This window comes from Neovison vison, chromosome 4 (assembly GCF_020171115.1).
Source record: "Neovison vison isolate M4711 chromosome 4, ASM_NN_V1, whole genome shotgun sequence".
Taxonomy (NCBI): domain Eukaryota; kingdom Metazoa; phylum Chordata; class Mammalia; order Carnivora; family Mustelidae; genus Neogale; species Neogale vison.
Window position 1 is genome coordinate 209,258,840 of NC_058094.1, and position 13,856 is coordinate 209,272,695.

General features: G+C 37.6%; 1 protein-coding gene across 1 annotated transcript in view; it reads left to right on the top strand.

Annotated features, from left to right (window-relative positions):
* Positions 1-2,305: 2,305 nt before the first annotated feature.
* Positions 2,306-13,856, top strand: part of KLHDC10 (kelch domain containing 10) — a 58,572-nt gene continuing 47,021 nt past the window's right edge. Inside the window, exon 1 of the mRNA XM_044246565.1 lies at positions 2,306-2,578. Within this exon, the coding sequence (XP_044102500.1) occupies positions 2,407-2,578 (172 nt within the window). The 5' untranslated portion in view covers positions 2,306-2,406. The remainder of the gene's footprint in view (positions 2,579-13,856) is intronic.

Genomic DNA, 13,856 nt, shown 5'->3' on the forward strand with positions numbered 1-13,856 from the left:
CATCATCCAGGTGCCCTTTTTCCTTTTTATTATGAAGAATTTTTAAAATGTACAAAGGTAGACAATGTAATGAACCGTTCTTATGTTCTCATCACCCAGCTTCAGCTTATGGTTAAATGTGTTCCATCTAGCTCCCCATTCATTTCTCCTTTCCCATATTATTTTAAATTTTTTTTTAAAGATTTTATTTTACTTATTTGACAGAGAGAGATCACAAGTAGTCAGAGAGGCAGGCAGAGAGAGAGAGAGGAGGAAGCAGGCTCCCTGCTGAGCAGAGAGCCCAATGCGGGACTTGATCTCAGGACCCTGAGATCATGACCTGAGCCGAAGGCAGCGGCTTAACCCACTGAGCCACCCAGGCACCCTATTTTAAATTTTTTAATTGAGATATAATCCACATAAAATCCACCATAAAATTCACCCTTTTTGAGTGTACAATGCAGTGGTTTTTAATAACGAAGTTGTGCAACCATTACTATTCAATGATTTTTAGTATATTCATGAAGTTATACCACCATCACAAATCTCTTTTTACCCTATAGATTTTTCCTTCCAAATATCTTTTTCCTTTGCAATTATTTGTTGAAGAAATTTGTTTATCCTGTAGAAATTCCATAGTCTGGATTTTGCGGCTTGCATCACTGTAGTATTTTTTAAATATTCCTCTGTCCTCTGTATTTCCTATAAATTGGTAGTTAGATAACAGATATCCGATGAGATTCGGGTTCAATTTTTTTTGGCAAGACTACTTCACAGTTATGTTCTAGAGGCACATATTTGTCATCTTTCATTCTGTGATGCTAGCAGTGGATGTTCAATGGGTTGATACATTTATTAGGGGTTGCAAAATGATGATATTGTATCATTCTTTATTTATTACTTGGAATACTCCTGTAAAAATAAAATTTCCTTCACCTATTATTTGGTTTACTCAGTGGTACAGTTTCTTTAGAAAGATTAGCACTTACTGTTTTTTGACTTTCATATTTTAGAGCCACCAACTTTCCCTCCCGCCCAGGTCTCAAACATTTTCATAAGCAGTGTGTGATAGTGCTTACCGGGTAAAATACCTGCCGGGAGGGCCTGCAAGAAAATAAGGAGGCCGGGCTAGTGGAGACATGAAATCTGACCAAAAGCACATGCATCCTCAGCTACAGCAGATTTTCTCTCTTTTTTTTCCTTGCATCACTTAAGGTCCTCCTATATAAAGGTTTACATTAAAGAAAGAAAGAAAGAAAGGCCACCATATCTAAGAACCTTGAAAAGTTTTGGTTTCCTTGAAGAATACAACCGCTTTTCCCTTATCATTGATAAACATCTGTAAACTATCTGTATTTTCCTGCTTAGCACTGCGCCCAGTAATTTCAAAGCCAAGTTTTCTGTTTAATTTTGGAATAGTGTATCTGTATATCTGCATTTCCCCCTTGAACTTTCATACCTGTTTCTGTTAAAGGTGGTTCAAATTTTCTATAAGCAAAAAGTATTTGAACAAAACATTTTCATATAGCCACCAGTCATTTTTGAAAGTACCTTTTTCTTGGCAGTCTTCTCACTGCTGGGTGTTATTTTGAAAATCTTTACTAACGTAATAAGCCAGAAATGGTTTCTCATTGGGGTCTTCATTTGTATTTCTCTGACTACTGGTGAGCTTGAACATTTTTCATGTTTATTAACCAGGTTTAAAATTGTTTGCTTCGGAGGTGGCTTGTATTTCATTAGGGAGGAGCTCGGCCAGTCAACTCAAAGACAAGATAAATCCAGGAATACCTCACTCTTATATTTAAGCTTCGACTCCGCCTCTTGTTGTTTTTTGTTTTTTGTTTTTTTTTTCCACCAACAGAGCCCTTTGTGTATGTCAACGGTCAGGGAAAGGGATCTCAGTCTGCAAAGCCGGCGGAACACTGTATTGCCCCCAAATATGTGTATTATGTGCATATCCTATTTCTGATTTCGGTGTTTATGGGAAGAGTTCCTGAACCCTAACCGTGCCTGGAGGACCGGCTGTCGCGGGGACTCTTTCTGCAGGAGGGGCCTCTCTCACTCGGCCTTCGATTGGCCCTCCTGATCCCGCAGGAGTCGCCGCGACTCGGGCCTGCTCCTCGCGGTTGATGCGTGTGTGGAGTGGCTGCTTCTGCCTTTCTCTCACCCCCCGCTTTTTTTTTTTTTTTTTTTTTTTAGCCATAGCTATGGTTACCACGTCTCTCCCCGCCTCCCTTCACCTACCAAGAAGACGACTGCCCATTGGCTGTCTGTCACCAAGTAAGCCAGTCATTGGTCACTGGTGAGAACAGGGCGCTCCCCCTTCCCCTGTCTCCCGGGTCTCTCGAGGAGCCCAGGAAGGAGGCTCGGCTAGTGTCGCCGGGCCAGGGGCTGCTGGGACCCGGCTGCGGCAATCGTTAGCGGGTCATGTCGGCCGCCCAGGGCTGGGACAGGAACCGCCGGCGGGGAGGAGGTGCCGCTGGCAGTGGCGGCGGCGGCGGAGGTAGCGGGGCCGGCGGGGGCAGTGGGGGCAGTGGGGGTCGGGGGACTGGCCAGCTCAACCGCTTCGTGCAACTCTCCGGGCGGCCGCACCTGCCAGGTGAGTCGTGGGACAGGGTCCTGACAGGTTGCGGGCGCGGTGGGAAGGCGACTGCTACCTTTTCTTTTCTCCCTGGCTTTCTTTTCCTTGGGAGGAGGAAAGGCAGGCCCACGCATAGCAGAGGGATTGGGGCATAGAGAAAAGGAAGGGTATCTTTGAGGTCAGGGAGGGAGCAGGAACACAGCGAAAATAAGTATTTTTGCTCTGTTGAAAGCTCTGTGCTGAGAGTTGTGATTTCTTTTCAAAGGAAAGGCCGCTGTTTCATTGACATTCCCAAATGTTTCGCCTATTCTGTTCCCAGGCTCGTTCTCTTCCGCAGTTTGATCTTGTAAAAGAAAGACATTGGCGTCTAGCTGTGATAAATTATTTTTAAAGGGGTGCTAGATTGAGGAGAGAAGAGGGAAGAGCATTCCAAAGGGTGCTTTTGTAAAAACCACTTCGAGTGTGTAAGAGTTAGGCATTCTGAGACAAGAAAGGAGGAGGAGAAAAGGCGCGGGGTGGGGTAGGGGGGACGGGAGGGGGGGGTTGGGATGTGGCTGGGAAACGGAGCCAAGAGAATTTGGAAAAACTAGTTAAATTATTAATATTTTGGAATATCCAGAGCAGAATCTGGATTTTAAGGGGGGAGAAAATGAAGATCAAGAATATACTTAGTGACAAAATCATGCTGCCTTTACTGTATAAAAACAGCTGATTGAGAATTGGAAAAATGCGCCCAATGTGATTATTTTACGTTTTGGCCTACAATTTCCTATCCTTGAGTTCAGATGCCTTAAAAAAACAAAGACAAATCAAATCGATGTATGTGTGTGTGTGTGCAGACAATTTTAAAAAAGATAACATTTGTAAGTTAAGTGTAGTAGGGGGGAGATAGGGAAGTAAATACTGCCCAGAATATCAAATATTATGTTGGGCAAGCTTATTTCTATCTTGAAGAGAACTATCAGGAATGATGTGTTAATCATTCACCATATTGTTTGTGAATAATGTTGAAGTTGATTTTATCAGGGATGTATTTGTTTAACCAATGAGTTTTGAGAACATGATGGTTTTTGAATTCCTTTTACTAACATGACTGTACTTCCAAGTAGTTAAAAATTATTTGATTAACTTGAAGATAACAAAGGGAATTTTGCACATTAAATGAGACAGTCAATTGTTTGCGATGAAGTTATTGATATGTGTTAGAAATGCACATTAACCATTTCTGTGTGCCATTAATATTAACAATTAAGCAGTTTTAAATAGTCAAATATATAATATACTAGGAGTTGGGTTTGAGTCGTGGTAGTATCAAACTGGGTATTCTGGAATTGCTAAATATGTGATCTTTAAAAAGAGGGAAAAAAGGAGAAATCTTTTTTTTTACCCCAAGTGGATAGTAAAAACCTACATTTTTGTATATTGGCAGATTTGAAGATAAATCTCTTACCAAAGACTGTTATCAGTTTGCCCTGTACTACTACTTATATTTAGGTCTTTGATCTATTGATTATACCATGGGCTGGGTATAGGCATTCCCAGGCTTCAAGAACCTGGTTGCTGCACTTCCTCACTGCCACCACCTGATGGCAGTGGAAGCCATGATTTCTGATAATGGGGCTTAGGTGTGGAGCTATTTCTGCATTTCCTTAGCACACAAGGCCAAGAACAGCCATTTGTCCAGAGGTAAAGATAAACGTGTTTAAGGTGTGAAAATTCATGTGATGGGGTGATCAACCTTTTCTTTTTACTTTCTTTTCCCCTTGATTGGCGCTTCAGTCTTCCTTACCAAATAGGCGGCCTCTGCCATTTATTCACTATCAGAATCAGGAACATCTGATATCTCAATATATTTGGAATTCTTTTACACCAATTCATTATTTTCCCTAGCATGACATTTTAAGTCTCTCTCCCCCTTGGTCCCCCGGAATGAAAGGTTGTATATTGAGGTGTTTAAAAAGATTTTAGGTGATGGCTAGGGTTAGAAATATCTAGGCCAATTTTATGGCTGACCCTGAGGTTAAATTTTTTTTTTTCTTTTTTAAGTTTTTGTAGCTAACTTTCTCTCTCCATTGAACTCTAATCCCGTTTTCCTTTTTTCATCCTTCTCTACCAAGACTTCCAGATACTACGCGTCCAGAATGCTTTCTTACTTTTTGCACACCGACTATCCAGTTCCTGGTGAAACAAAACAAAATAACCCGATCTTCCTGGAGTGTTATCTCTCCTTCAGTGATAGCATCTTTATCCATGCAGTCAGGCAACCTTGGGCCTCTTCCTTAAATTTTCTTCTCCCTTGCATTTCAGGTGTGATTAATCACCCAGTTCTGTTTATTTTAGTTCTACCGTAACTCAAGTCCAGTCTGCCATCATCCCTCACTTAGGTCTCCTGCAGTAGCTTTCTTTTTTTTCTTTATTTTTCCCCTGCAGTAGCTTTCTAAGCAGTCTTCCTGCTTCTACTCTCGCCCTCCAGTGCATACAGCGTGTTCATCTTCTGCAAGCACAGATCTGTTCTAAACTCTGCTTACAACCTTTTACTAGCTCTTAGTTGCTTTTAGGGTAGGCAGAAATCTTAAACACCACCTAAAAGGTACTGTATTGTCTGTCTAATTCTCGAGTTAATTCTATATCACATGGTTTGCTCTTTGATCGTTTTCTGTTTCATTACATGTATCATGCTTCCTTCTGCCACAGGGCCATTTCACATGCTATCCCCTCATACAAGAACTCTCTTACTCCTCATTCTGTTTTTTTGTTTTTTGTTTTTGTTTTTGTTTTTTTAAGCTTCTCTTCCATTGGAACTTAGCTCAGTCACACTGTGTTCTCAGGAAAGCCTTCTTGGACCTTCCCTGATTTATTCTCTTCTCCCTATACACACTCATAGGGCCATGTGGTTTTCTTTGGGGATACTTAACCATTTATGCAAGATTCCTTGATGTGCAGGATTTGATACTCTTGATACACACACTAATTATGTGCGTATATGTACATGTGTACATATACACATACACAATGCACTCATTTAGAATTTGAGACTATATGTGTGTACATATACATATATGTGTGTGTACATATACATATATGTGTGTACATATACATATATGTGTGTGTGTACATATACATATACACATATAGTCTCAAATTCTAAATGAGTGCATTGGCATTATATGTAAGCAATTAGTTTCTTGTGAATTTGATTGATTAGTGGGTTCAATCCTCTACAGCCCCATTGACTCTGGACAAATGGATAAAATCAAATTCTTACACATTAAAAATAGATTTGACTCTGCATTCATGGTGAGAGCACAAATGATATTTTGTGAAACCTTGTTGTGAAACCTTGTGAAACCTTGCTTCTTATCTTTTTTGCTGTCTCCTAAAATGCAGTAGTGGTTATGTGTTTGCCCCCTAGACCAAGAAATTCATAGCTTGTTGGTCCTGGATTTCTAACTCATAATCTGTATATGCTCAGTATAGAACAGGGAACATTTTTATACAGTAAGTATGGAGAGGCAGAACTCAGGGCCAAAAAGATCCTGGGGATAATAGAACAAAAGTTACTATTGTACTTTCACTGTGTGAATTTGGTTAAATACAGTGTTTTACTTGGGATAACAGTTAACATTGCTGCTAATGAAAACTGAAAAACTGACAAAGGAAAAATGTAACAACTGGTAAAGCTGGGCAAAAATAGCATTGAAATCCTAATTTAAAAATGTGAAATGTGATATATGTTCATGACATGAAATCCAAATGGTGCTAAAGAATGTGTGATACAAGGCAAGTTTTCCTTCTACATTTGACCCCAGATAATTGGCTTTTCCGTATAAGCAACCAATGAGAAATTTCGTGTGTGTGTGTGTGTGTATGTATGTGTATGTGTGTAGAAATAGCATTTCTTTGTTTGGAGGGGCATTTAAAATGGTTTCAGTCTTGCTAATGTAAATGATGATACAATGAATATCCTTCTGTATGTTTTTATGCATGAGTAAGTCTATCTAGAATAAATTCCTAGAAGTGCAATTACTGGGTCAAAAGCTATGTACTATTGAAATTTTGATAGATACTGTCAAATTGCCTTCCATAGAGGTTGTAGCAGTTTGTGTTTCACTGTTGGTGTTGGGTGCTGACCCTCCACACCCTTGGTAATAGAGTGGGTTATCAAACTTTTTTAAAATTGCCAACTAGTAGGTGTATTTTTCTTCATCTTTTCAATAGATATAAGAACGGTATTTGTGAACTTTATTTGTAACATTTGCTTATATTTTTTATTCACCTGTTTTTTTTGTTGTTCATTTTTCTGTTGGGATGTTGAATATTTTTTATAGAAACTCTGTATTTTAAGGAAATTAGTTGTCTTTGATATGTGTTGCAGATATTTTTTACACTTTGTCATTTAGCTTTTACTTTGTTTCTGATATATTTTTTCAGCAGAAATTTAAAAATTGTTCATAGTTATAATTATCAATCCTTCGTTGTATTTTAACTTTTTGTGTCATAAGAAAGGCTTCCACTGTTTTAGCTATTATTTCTGATTAAAATGAAAAGTCTTATGTTTTTTCTTGGTACTTTTATGATTTTAAGTTAAATGTACTTATCTATACAAAATATAAATTATGTAAAGTATTAAGGTACGAATCTTTTATTTTTCCAAGTGGCTATGGAGTTATCACAGTATTGAAATACTGTCTGTAGGTACACTTAGTTCCTACATATGATTTGGGGTTCTTACTGGCACTTTTATTCTGTTCCATTGATTAGTTCACCTGTTTGTACCTTAATGACCTCATTCTTTGAGTATAGTCTTCTCTACTCTAGTTCCAGAGTTTTCCTGGATACTTTTGCTTGTTTAGCTCTTCTCCCCCATTCTGTTGTTGTTCTTATTGGTAGAGTGTTATATTTACAGATTGATTTAGAGATATTTGATGTCTTTTTGAGGTTCAAACTTCTGCTCAAGAACAGGGGATATATTCATTTCTTGTTGTTTAAGTCTTCTTTTGCATCTCTCAAGAACATCTTAAAGTTTTTTCATAAAGACCTTCCACATTTCTTGTTACATTTAACCCTTGGCTTTTTATCTTTTTTCTTGCTATTGTAAATGGAGTTTCTACTTTTATAATCTTTTATCTTGTTGTGCCTAGCCACCTTTAGAATTCTAATACTATCTATAATAGTTTTCCAGTTGTTTTTCTAGGGCTTTGCAGTTAAATGATCACATTATTACCAAATAAAGATAATTTTATCTACTCCTTTCCAATTTTTATACTTCTTTCTTTTGTCAAATTAATTTGGTTAGTACTTTCATTAAACAGTAAGACAGTAGAGGATCTTTCTCTTATTCCTGACTTCAGTGGGATTTTTTTTTTGCTTTCCTGTTAAGGTTAGATCTGACTTTAGATTGAAGTGTACCTGTTTTATCATGTTATATATTCCATGGTTGCCATTTTATTAAGATTTCTTAATATGGAAGTAAATTTTTGGATGCCTGAGTGGCACAGTCAGTTGAGTGTCTGACTCTTGGTTTCACCTGAGGTCCTAATCTCAGGGTCATGAGATTGAGCCTTATATACCGCTCCACTCTTAGCAGGGAGTCTGCCTAAGATTATCTCCCTTTCTCCATCCTGCTTATACTATCTTTGAAATAAAGAAATCTTAAAAAAAAAATATGGAAGTAAAGTTTGTCAAAAGCTGTGTCAGCTTCTTTGAAAATTATGTAATTTTAATCTTTTGATCTACTATTGTGATGAACTATACAATAGATTTACTATACCATCCTTGCATTCCTGAATCAGCTCGCTTGGTCACCGTGTATTATTATTATTTTAAATGTGCTGCTGGATTCTATTTGCTAAACTTTATTTAGAAACTTTGTATCACTCCTCATAAGCTAAATTACTTTGTAGTTTTTTGTGTTTTATCTTTCTTCGGCTATGCCACTTTCATAAAAATTATTTCAAAATTCTCTTTGTTTTTGTTTGTTTTCTTTCTTTCTCTGGCTAAATGGCATTGACGTTGAAGGTTTGATTAAATTGCCTGTGAAATCTTTTGACCTTGAGTGTTTGGGGGAAGAGGATCTCTTTGACCATTATGTCTACTTTTATGATAATTTGCTTACAATGTATATTTTGGGGGAAGCTTTGATAACTTACATCATCTTAGAAAATAATCCATTTCATCCAAATTTTCAAAATTATTTTGTGTGCAGTTGAGCAAGATATTCTTTAATGGTTAAAAACATTCCTTGGGGGACCTGGGTAGCTCAGTCATTAAGTGTCTGCCTTTGACTCAGGTTATGATCCCAGGGTCCTTGGATGGAGCCCCACATCAGGCTCCCTGCTTGGCAGGAAGCCTGCTTCTCCCTCCTCCTGCTTGTGTTCCCCCTCCCCCTGCTTGTGTTCCCTTTCTTGCTGTGTCTCTCTCTGTCGAATAAATAAATAAGATCTTAAAAACAAAACAAAACAAAAACTTCCTGGGTTATTTTCCTTGGTCTTTGGATTTTTGAACCAGCTCTTGGATTTTTAAAAAATTAGTTTTACTGTTTTCTCTGCTTTCTTATTTATTATTTTTTCTTTCATTGTTTTAATGATTTGTTTAGCTTTTCTTTGATTTATTTTGTGACTGTTTTTCTTTCTTCTCATGTTGGATGCTTAATGTTCTTTTTATTCTTTCTAAGTGTTTAAATTATAAGATTTCTTCTAGGGGCATTTGGTTGGCTCAGTTAGTTAAGCATCTGCCTTCTGCTTGGGTTGTGATCCCAGAGTCCCCTGCTCATGCTCTCTCACTCTCTCATTCTCTCTCAAATAAATAAAAATCTTTAAAAAATATATAAAAAAAGATTTCTTCTGAATACTGCTTTAGTTGTGCTCTGTAGGTTATAGGCTTCTGGTTGCATTTTTTTTCTTAATACCTTGCAATTCCATTTTTAATTTATTTACTTTAGTATAAGAGTAGTTAATCTTTTAAACTTTTTCTTAATATTTCCATTTATGTTTTGAATAGCTTGAGATATAATTCAAATGCCATGCAGTTCACCATTTAAATTCACTATTTAACAACCAGTGGTTTGTAGTATAATCAGATATGTCCAGTTATTACCACAGTCAGTTTTAGAACATTTTCGTCACCTCAGGAAGAAATCCCATATCTTTTAGCTACTATTCCCTTATCCTCCTTTTCGGTTCCCCATCCCAGACCCATTTCACCTCTAAGTAACCAGTAATTTACCTTTTGTCTCTGTGGATTTCCCTGTTACGGACTTTCTTATATGAATGGGATTGTGTGGTATATGGTCTTTTGTGACTGCCTTTTTTTTACTTTGCGTAATGTTTTCAAAGTTGACACATGTTAAAGTGGCAGATATCAATACTTCATTCCTCTTGTGGCTTAATAATATTCTGATGGTACAGATAAACAACATTTTGTTTATCCATTTATCCATTGAACATTTAGACTGTTGTTACTTTTTGGCTGTTAAGAATAATGCTGCTATAAATTGAATAAAGGTTTCTATGTGAACATAGGTTTTCATTTCTTTGGGGTATATACCTAGGAGTGAAATTGTTAGGTTATATGGTAACTCTGTGCTCTATGTATATTCATTTTAGGAACTGTCAAATTTTTCTAAATTGGCTGGAATTTTACATTCCTACCATAACTGTGTAAGGGTTCCAATTTAATCATGCTCTCTCCAACACTTGTTATTATCAATCTGACTTTTTAATGCCAGCCATCCTAGTGTGTATGAAGTGGCATCTCATTGTGGTTCTTGATTTGCATTTCCCTGATGACTTAAGATGTCAAGCATTTTTTCTTTATTTTTTCCTTGCTTTCTTTGTTTCTCTTCCAACTTTTTTGAGGTATAATTGACATTGAGCTTCTTTTCATGTGCTTGTTGACTAATTGTATGTCTTCTTTGGAGAAATGTCTTTTAGCTACTTTGCTCCATTTAATTAATTAATTAGTTAATTAATTAATATTTTAAAAAGTAAACTCTCAGGGCGCCTGGGTGGCTCAGTGGGTGAAAGCCTCTGCCTTCGGCTCAGGCCCTGATCCCAGGGTCCTGGGATCGAGCCCCATGTCGGGCTCTTTGTTCAGTGGGGAGCCTGCTTCCCCCCACCCCCGCGCCTGCCTCTCTGCCTACTTGTGATCTCTGTCTGTCAAATAAATAAATAAAATCTTCAAAAGTATACTCTCCACCCAGTGTGGGACTCAAACTCATGACTGCAAGACCAAAAATTACATGCTCTACCGATTGAGCTAGCCAGGGGCCCCTGCCCCATTTTTTTTTTTTTTAAGACTTTATTTATTTATTTGAGAGAGAGAGAGAGAGAGATCACAAGTAAGCAGAGAGGCAGGCAGAGAGAGAGAGAAGCAGGTTCCCCGCCAAGCAGAGAGGCCCGATGCGGGGCTTGATCCCTGAGATCATGACCTGAGCTGAAGGCAGAAGCCTAACCCACTGAGCCACCCAGGTGCCCCCCATGCCCCATTTTTAATTGAGTTGTCTTTTACTATTGAATTTAAGAGCTCATTACATATCCTAGGTACAAGTTCCTTGCAAGATACATGATTTGTAAGTATTTTTCATGTTCTGTGTTGTCTTTTACTTTCTTAATTGTTTTGTTTGAAGCATAAAAGTTTTAAATTTTGGTAAAGTCCAGTTTATTATATCTAAAAGTCTTTCCAAATTCAGGGTCTCTGTGTTTTTTTACATTTATGCCTTTGATTCTTTTTGAGTAAGTTTTAATGTTTGGTGTGAGGTAAGGGTTATCTCAAGTGACTGTCCTATTTTTCCAGCTCCATTTGTTGGAAAGACCGTTCTTTCTCCATGGAATAGTCTTGACATTCTTGCCAAAAATCAGTTGACCATAAATATTCAGGTTTACTTCTGGATTCTCGATTCTGTTCTGTTCATCTATGTGTCTATTCATTTGCCAGTACCACACTGCCTCTCATACTGTTACTTTGCAGCAAGTTTTGAAATCAGAAAGTGTGAGTCCTCCTACTTTATTCTTTTCCAAGATTGTTTTGGCTATTCTAGGTCCCTTGCAATTCCATATAAATTTGAGAATCAACCTGTCAATTTGTATGAACTCAGAGATTCTCATAAGGATTTGCGTTGAATCGGTACATCAGTTTGGGGAGTATTACCATCTTAATAATGTTAAGTCTTCCAATCCCTGAACATGGAATGTTTTCATTTATTTAGATCTTCCTTAATTCTTCATATTAATTTTTTTAAGTTTTATAATTTAAATCCAATTAATTAACATATAATAGAGTATTTGCTTTAGGGGTACAGGTCTGTGATTCATCAGTCTTATATAACACTCAGTGCTCATCACAACACATACCCCCCCCATGTCCATCACCCAGTTATCCCAACCCCTCACCCTTCTCCCCTCCATCAACCCTCAGTTTAATCTAAGATTAATGGTTTGTTTCCCTCTCTGGTTTCATCTTGTTTCCTTTTTTTCCCTTTCTTCCCCTATGAGCCTCTGCCTTCTTTCTTAAATTCCACATATTAGTTAGATCATATGATAATTCTCTTCCTCTGATTGACTCATTTCACTTAGCATAATACCCTTTAGTTCCATCCACATCATTACAAATGGCAAGATTTTATTTTTTTGATGGCTGCGTAATGTTCCATTATATATTCACCGCCTCTTCTTTATCCATTCATCTGTCGACGGATCTCTGCTCTCTTTCCATAGTTCGGCATTGTGGACATTGCTGCTATTAACACTGGATTGCAGGTGCCCCTTTGGATCACTACATTTATGTCTTTGGGGTAAATACCCAGTAGTGCAACTGTTGGGTTGTAGGGTAGCTCTATTTTCAACTTTCTGAGGAACCTCCTTACTGTTTGACAGAGTGGCTGCACCAGCTTGCATTCCCACCAACAGTGTAAGAGGTTTCCCCTTTCTCTGCATCCTTGCCACCAACATCTGTCATTTCCTGACTCGCTAAATTTTAGCCATTCTCGGGTGCCTGGGTGGCTTGGTGGGTTAAGCCTCTGCCTTTGGCTCAGGTCATGAGCTCAGGATTCTGGGATTGAGCTCCCTCAGCAGGGAGCCTACTTCCCCCACCCCCTGCCTACCTCTCTGCCTACTTGTGAGCTCTCTCTCTCTCTGTCAAATAAAAAAAATAAATAAAAATCTAAAAAAAAAATTTAGCCATTCTGACTGGTGTGAGGTAGTATCTCATTGTAGTTTTGATTTGTATTTCTCTGATGCCAAGTTATGTTGAGCTCTTTTTCATCTTCAAAAGTATGCCAGTTGGACATCTTTGCAAAAATGTTTCTGTTCATGTCTTGTGCATTTCTTGATTGGATTATTTGTTCTTTGGATATTGAGTTTCATAAGTTCTTTCTAGATTTTGGATACTAGCCCTTTATCTGATATATATCATTTGCAGATATCTTCTCCCATTCTGTCGGTTTTGTTGACTGCTTTTGCTGCATAAAAGCTTTTTATCTTGATGAAATTCCAATAGTTCATAGTTCATTTTTGCCTGTTTCCCTTGCCTTTGGAGATGATCTTCTTTAATTCTTTCAACATTTTACGGTTTTCAGAGTTCATTTGTATCTTGCTTGCTTTTCTCAGTCCTGTTGTCCATGTCCATTACTATGTTTTCAGCAGTGTTTGTACTCCTTTATGCTATGTGTGATGAGGATTTCATTTCTGTGTTGGCTTTATTTTTTCTTTCCATTTCTTTCCTGCTTCCAGTCTGCTTATATTTCATCTCTTCTATGGTCTATCTTCTTTGAGTTAGAATCTCTTAAACTTTTCTGCCTTTGAAATATCATTAAGACAGTACAGTTTACTATCTTCCACTTCCTACCATGACCACTATACAAGGAATCAAGCTCATTATTAAAATTTGGAAACTATTGAGTGAGAACTTGAAAATCATCCATACTAATTCCACTTAAAGACCAAGAGATCAACATTTTGATATTTTGCCTTCCTTTTAGTTCTTTATCAGTGAATTATGTTTTATTTAATACTATATAAATAGTTATGTATGACTAGCAACAACTAGGGATTCTGTTCAAAACTGTTGTATTTTAAAATGTTTTACTAATAAACACTCATTTATATTTTCTCTTATTTTATCAGGAAGAATCTATTCCTCCTCAATTTATTATATGTATAACCTTTTAGATTTTCTTCTAACTGATGTGCCCCGTTTCTCTCATTTACAGCCAAGCTTTCAGAAATAATAGACTCTTGGGTGGCTCAAAGCCTCTGCCTTCGGCTCGGGTCATGATCCCAGTGTCCTGGGATCGAGCCCC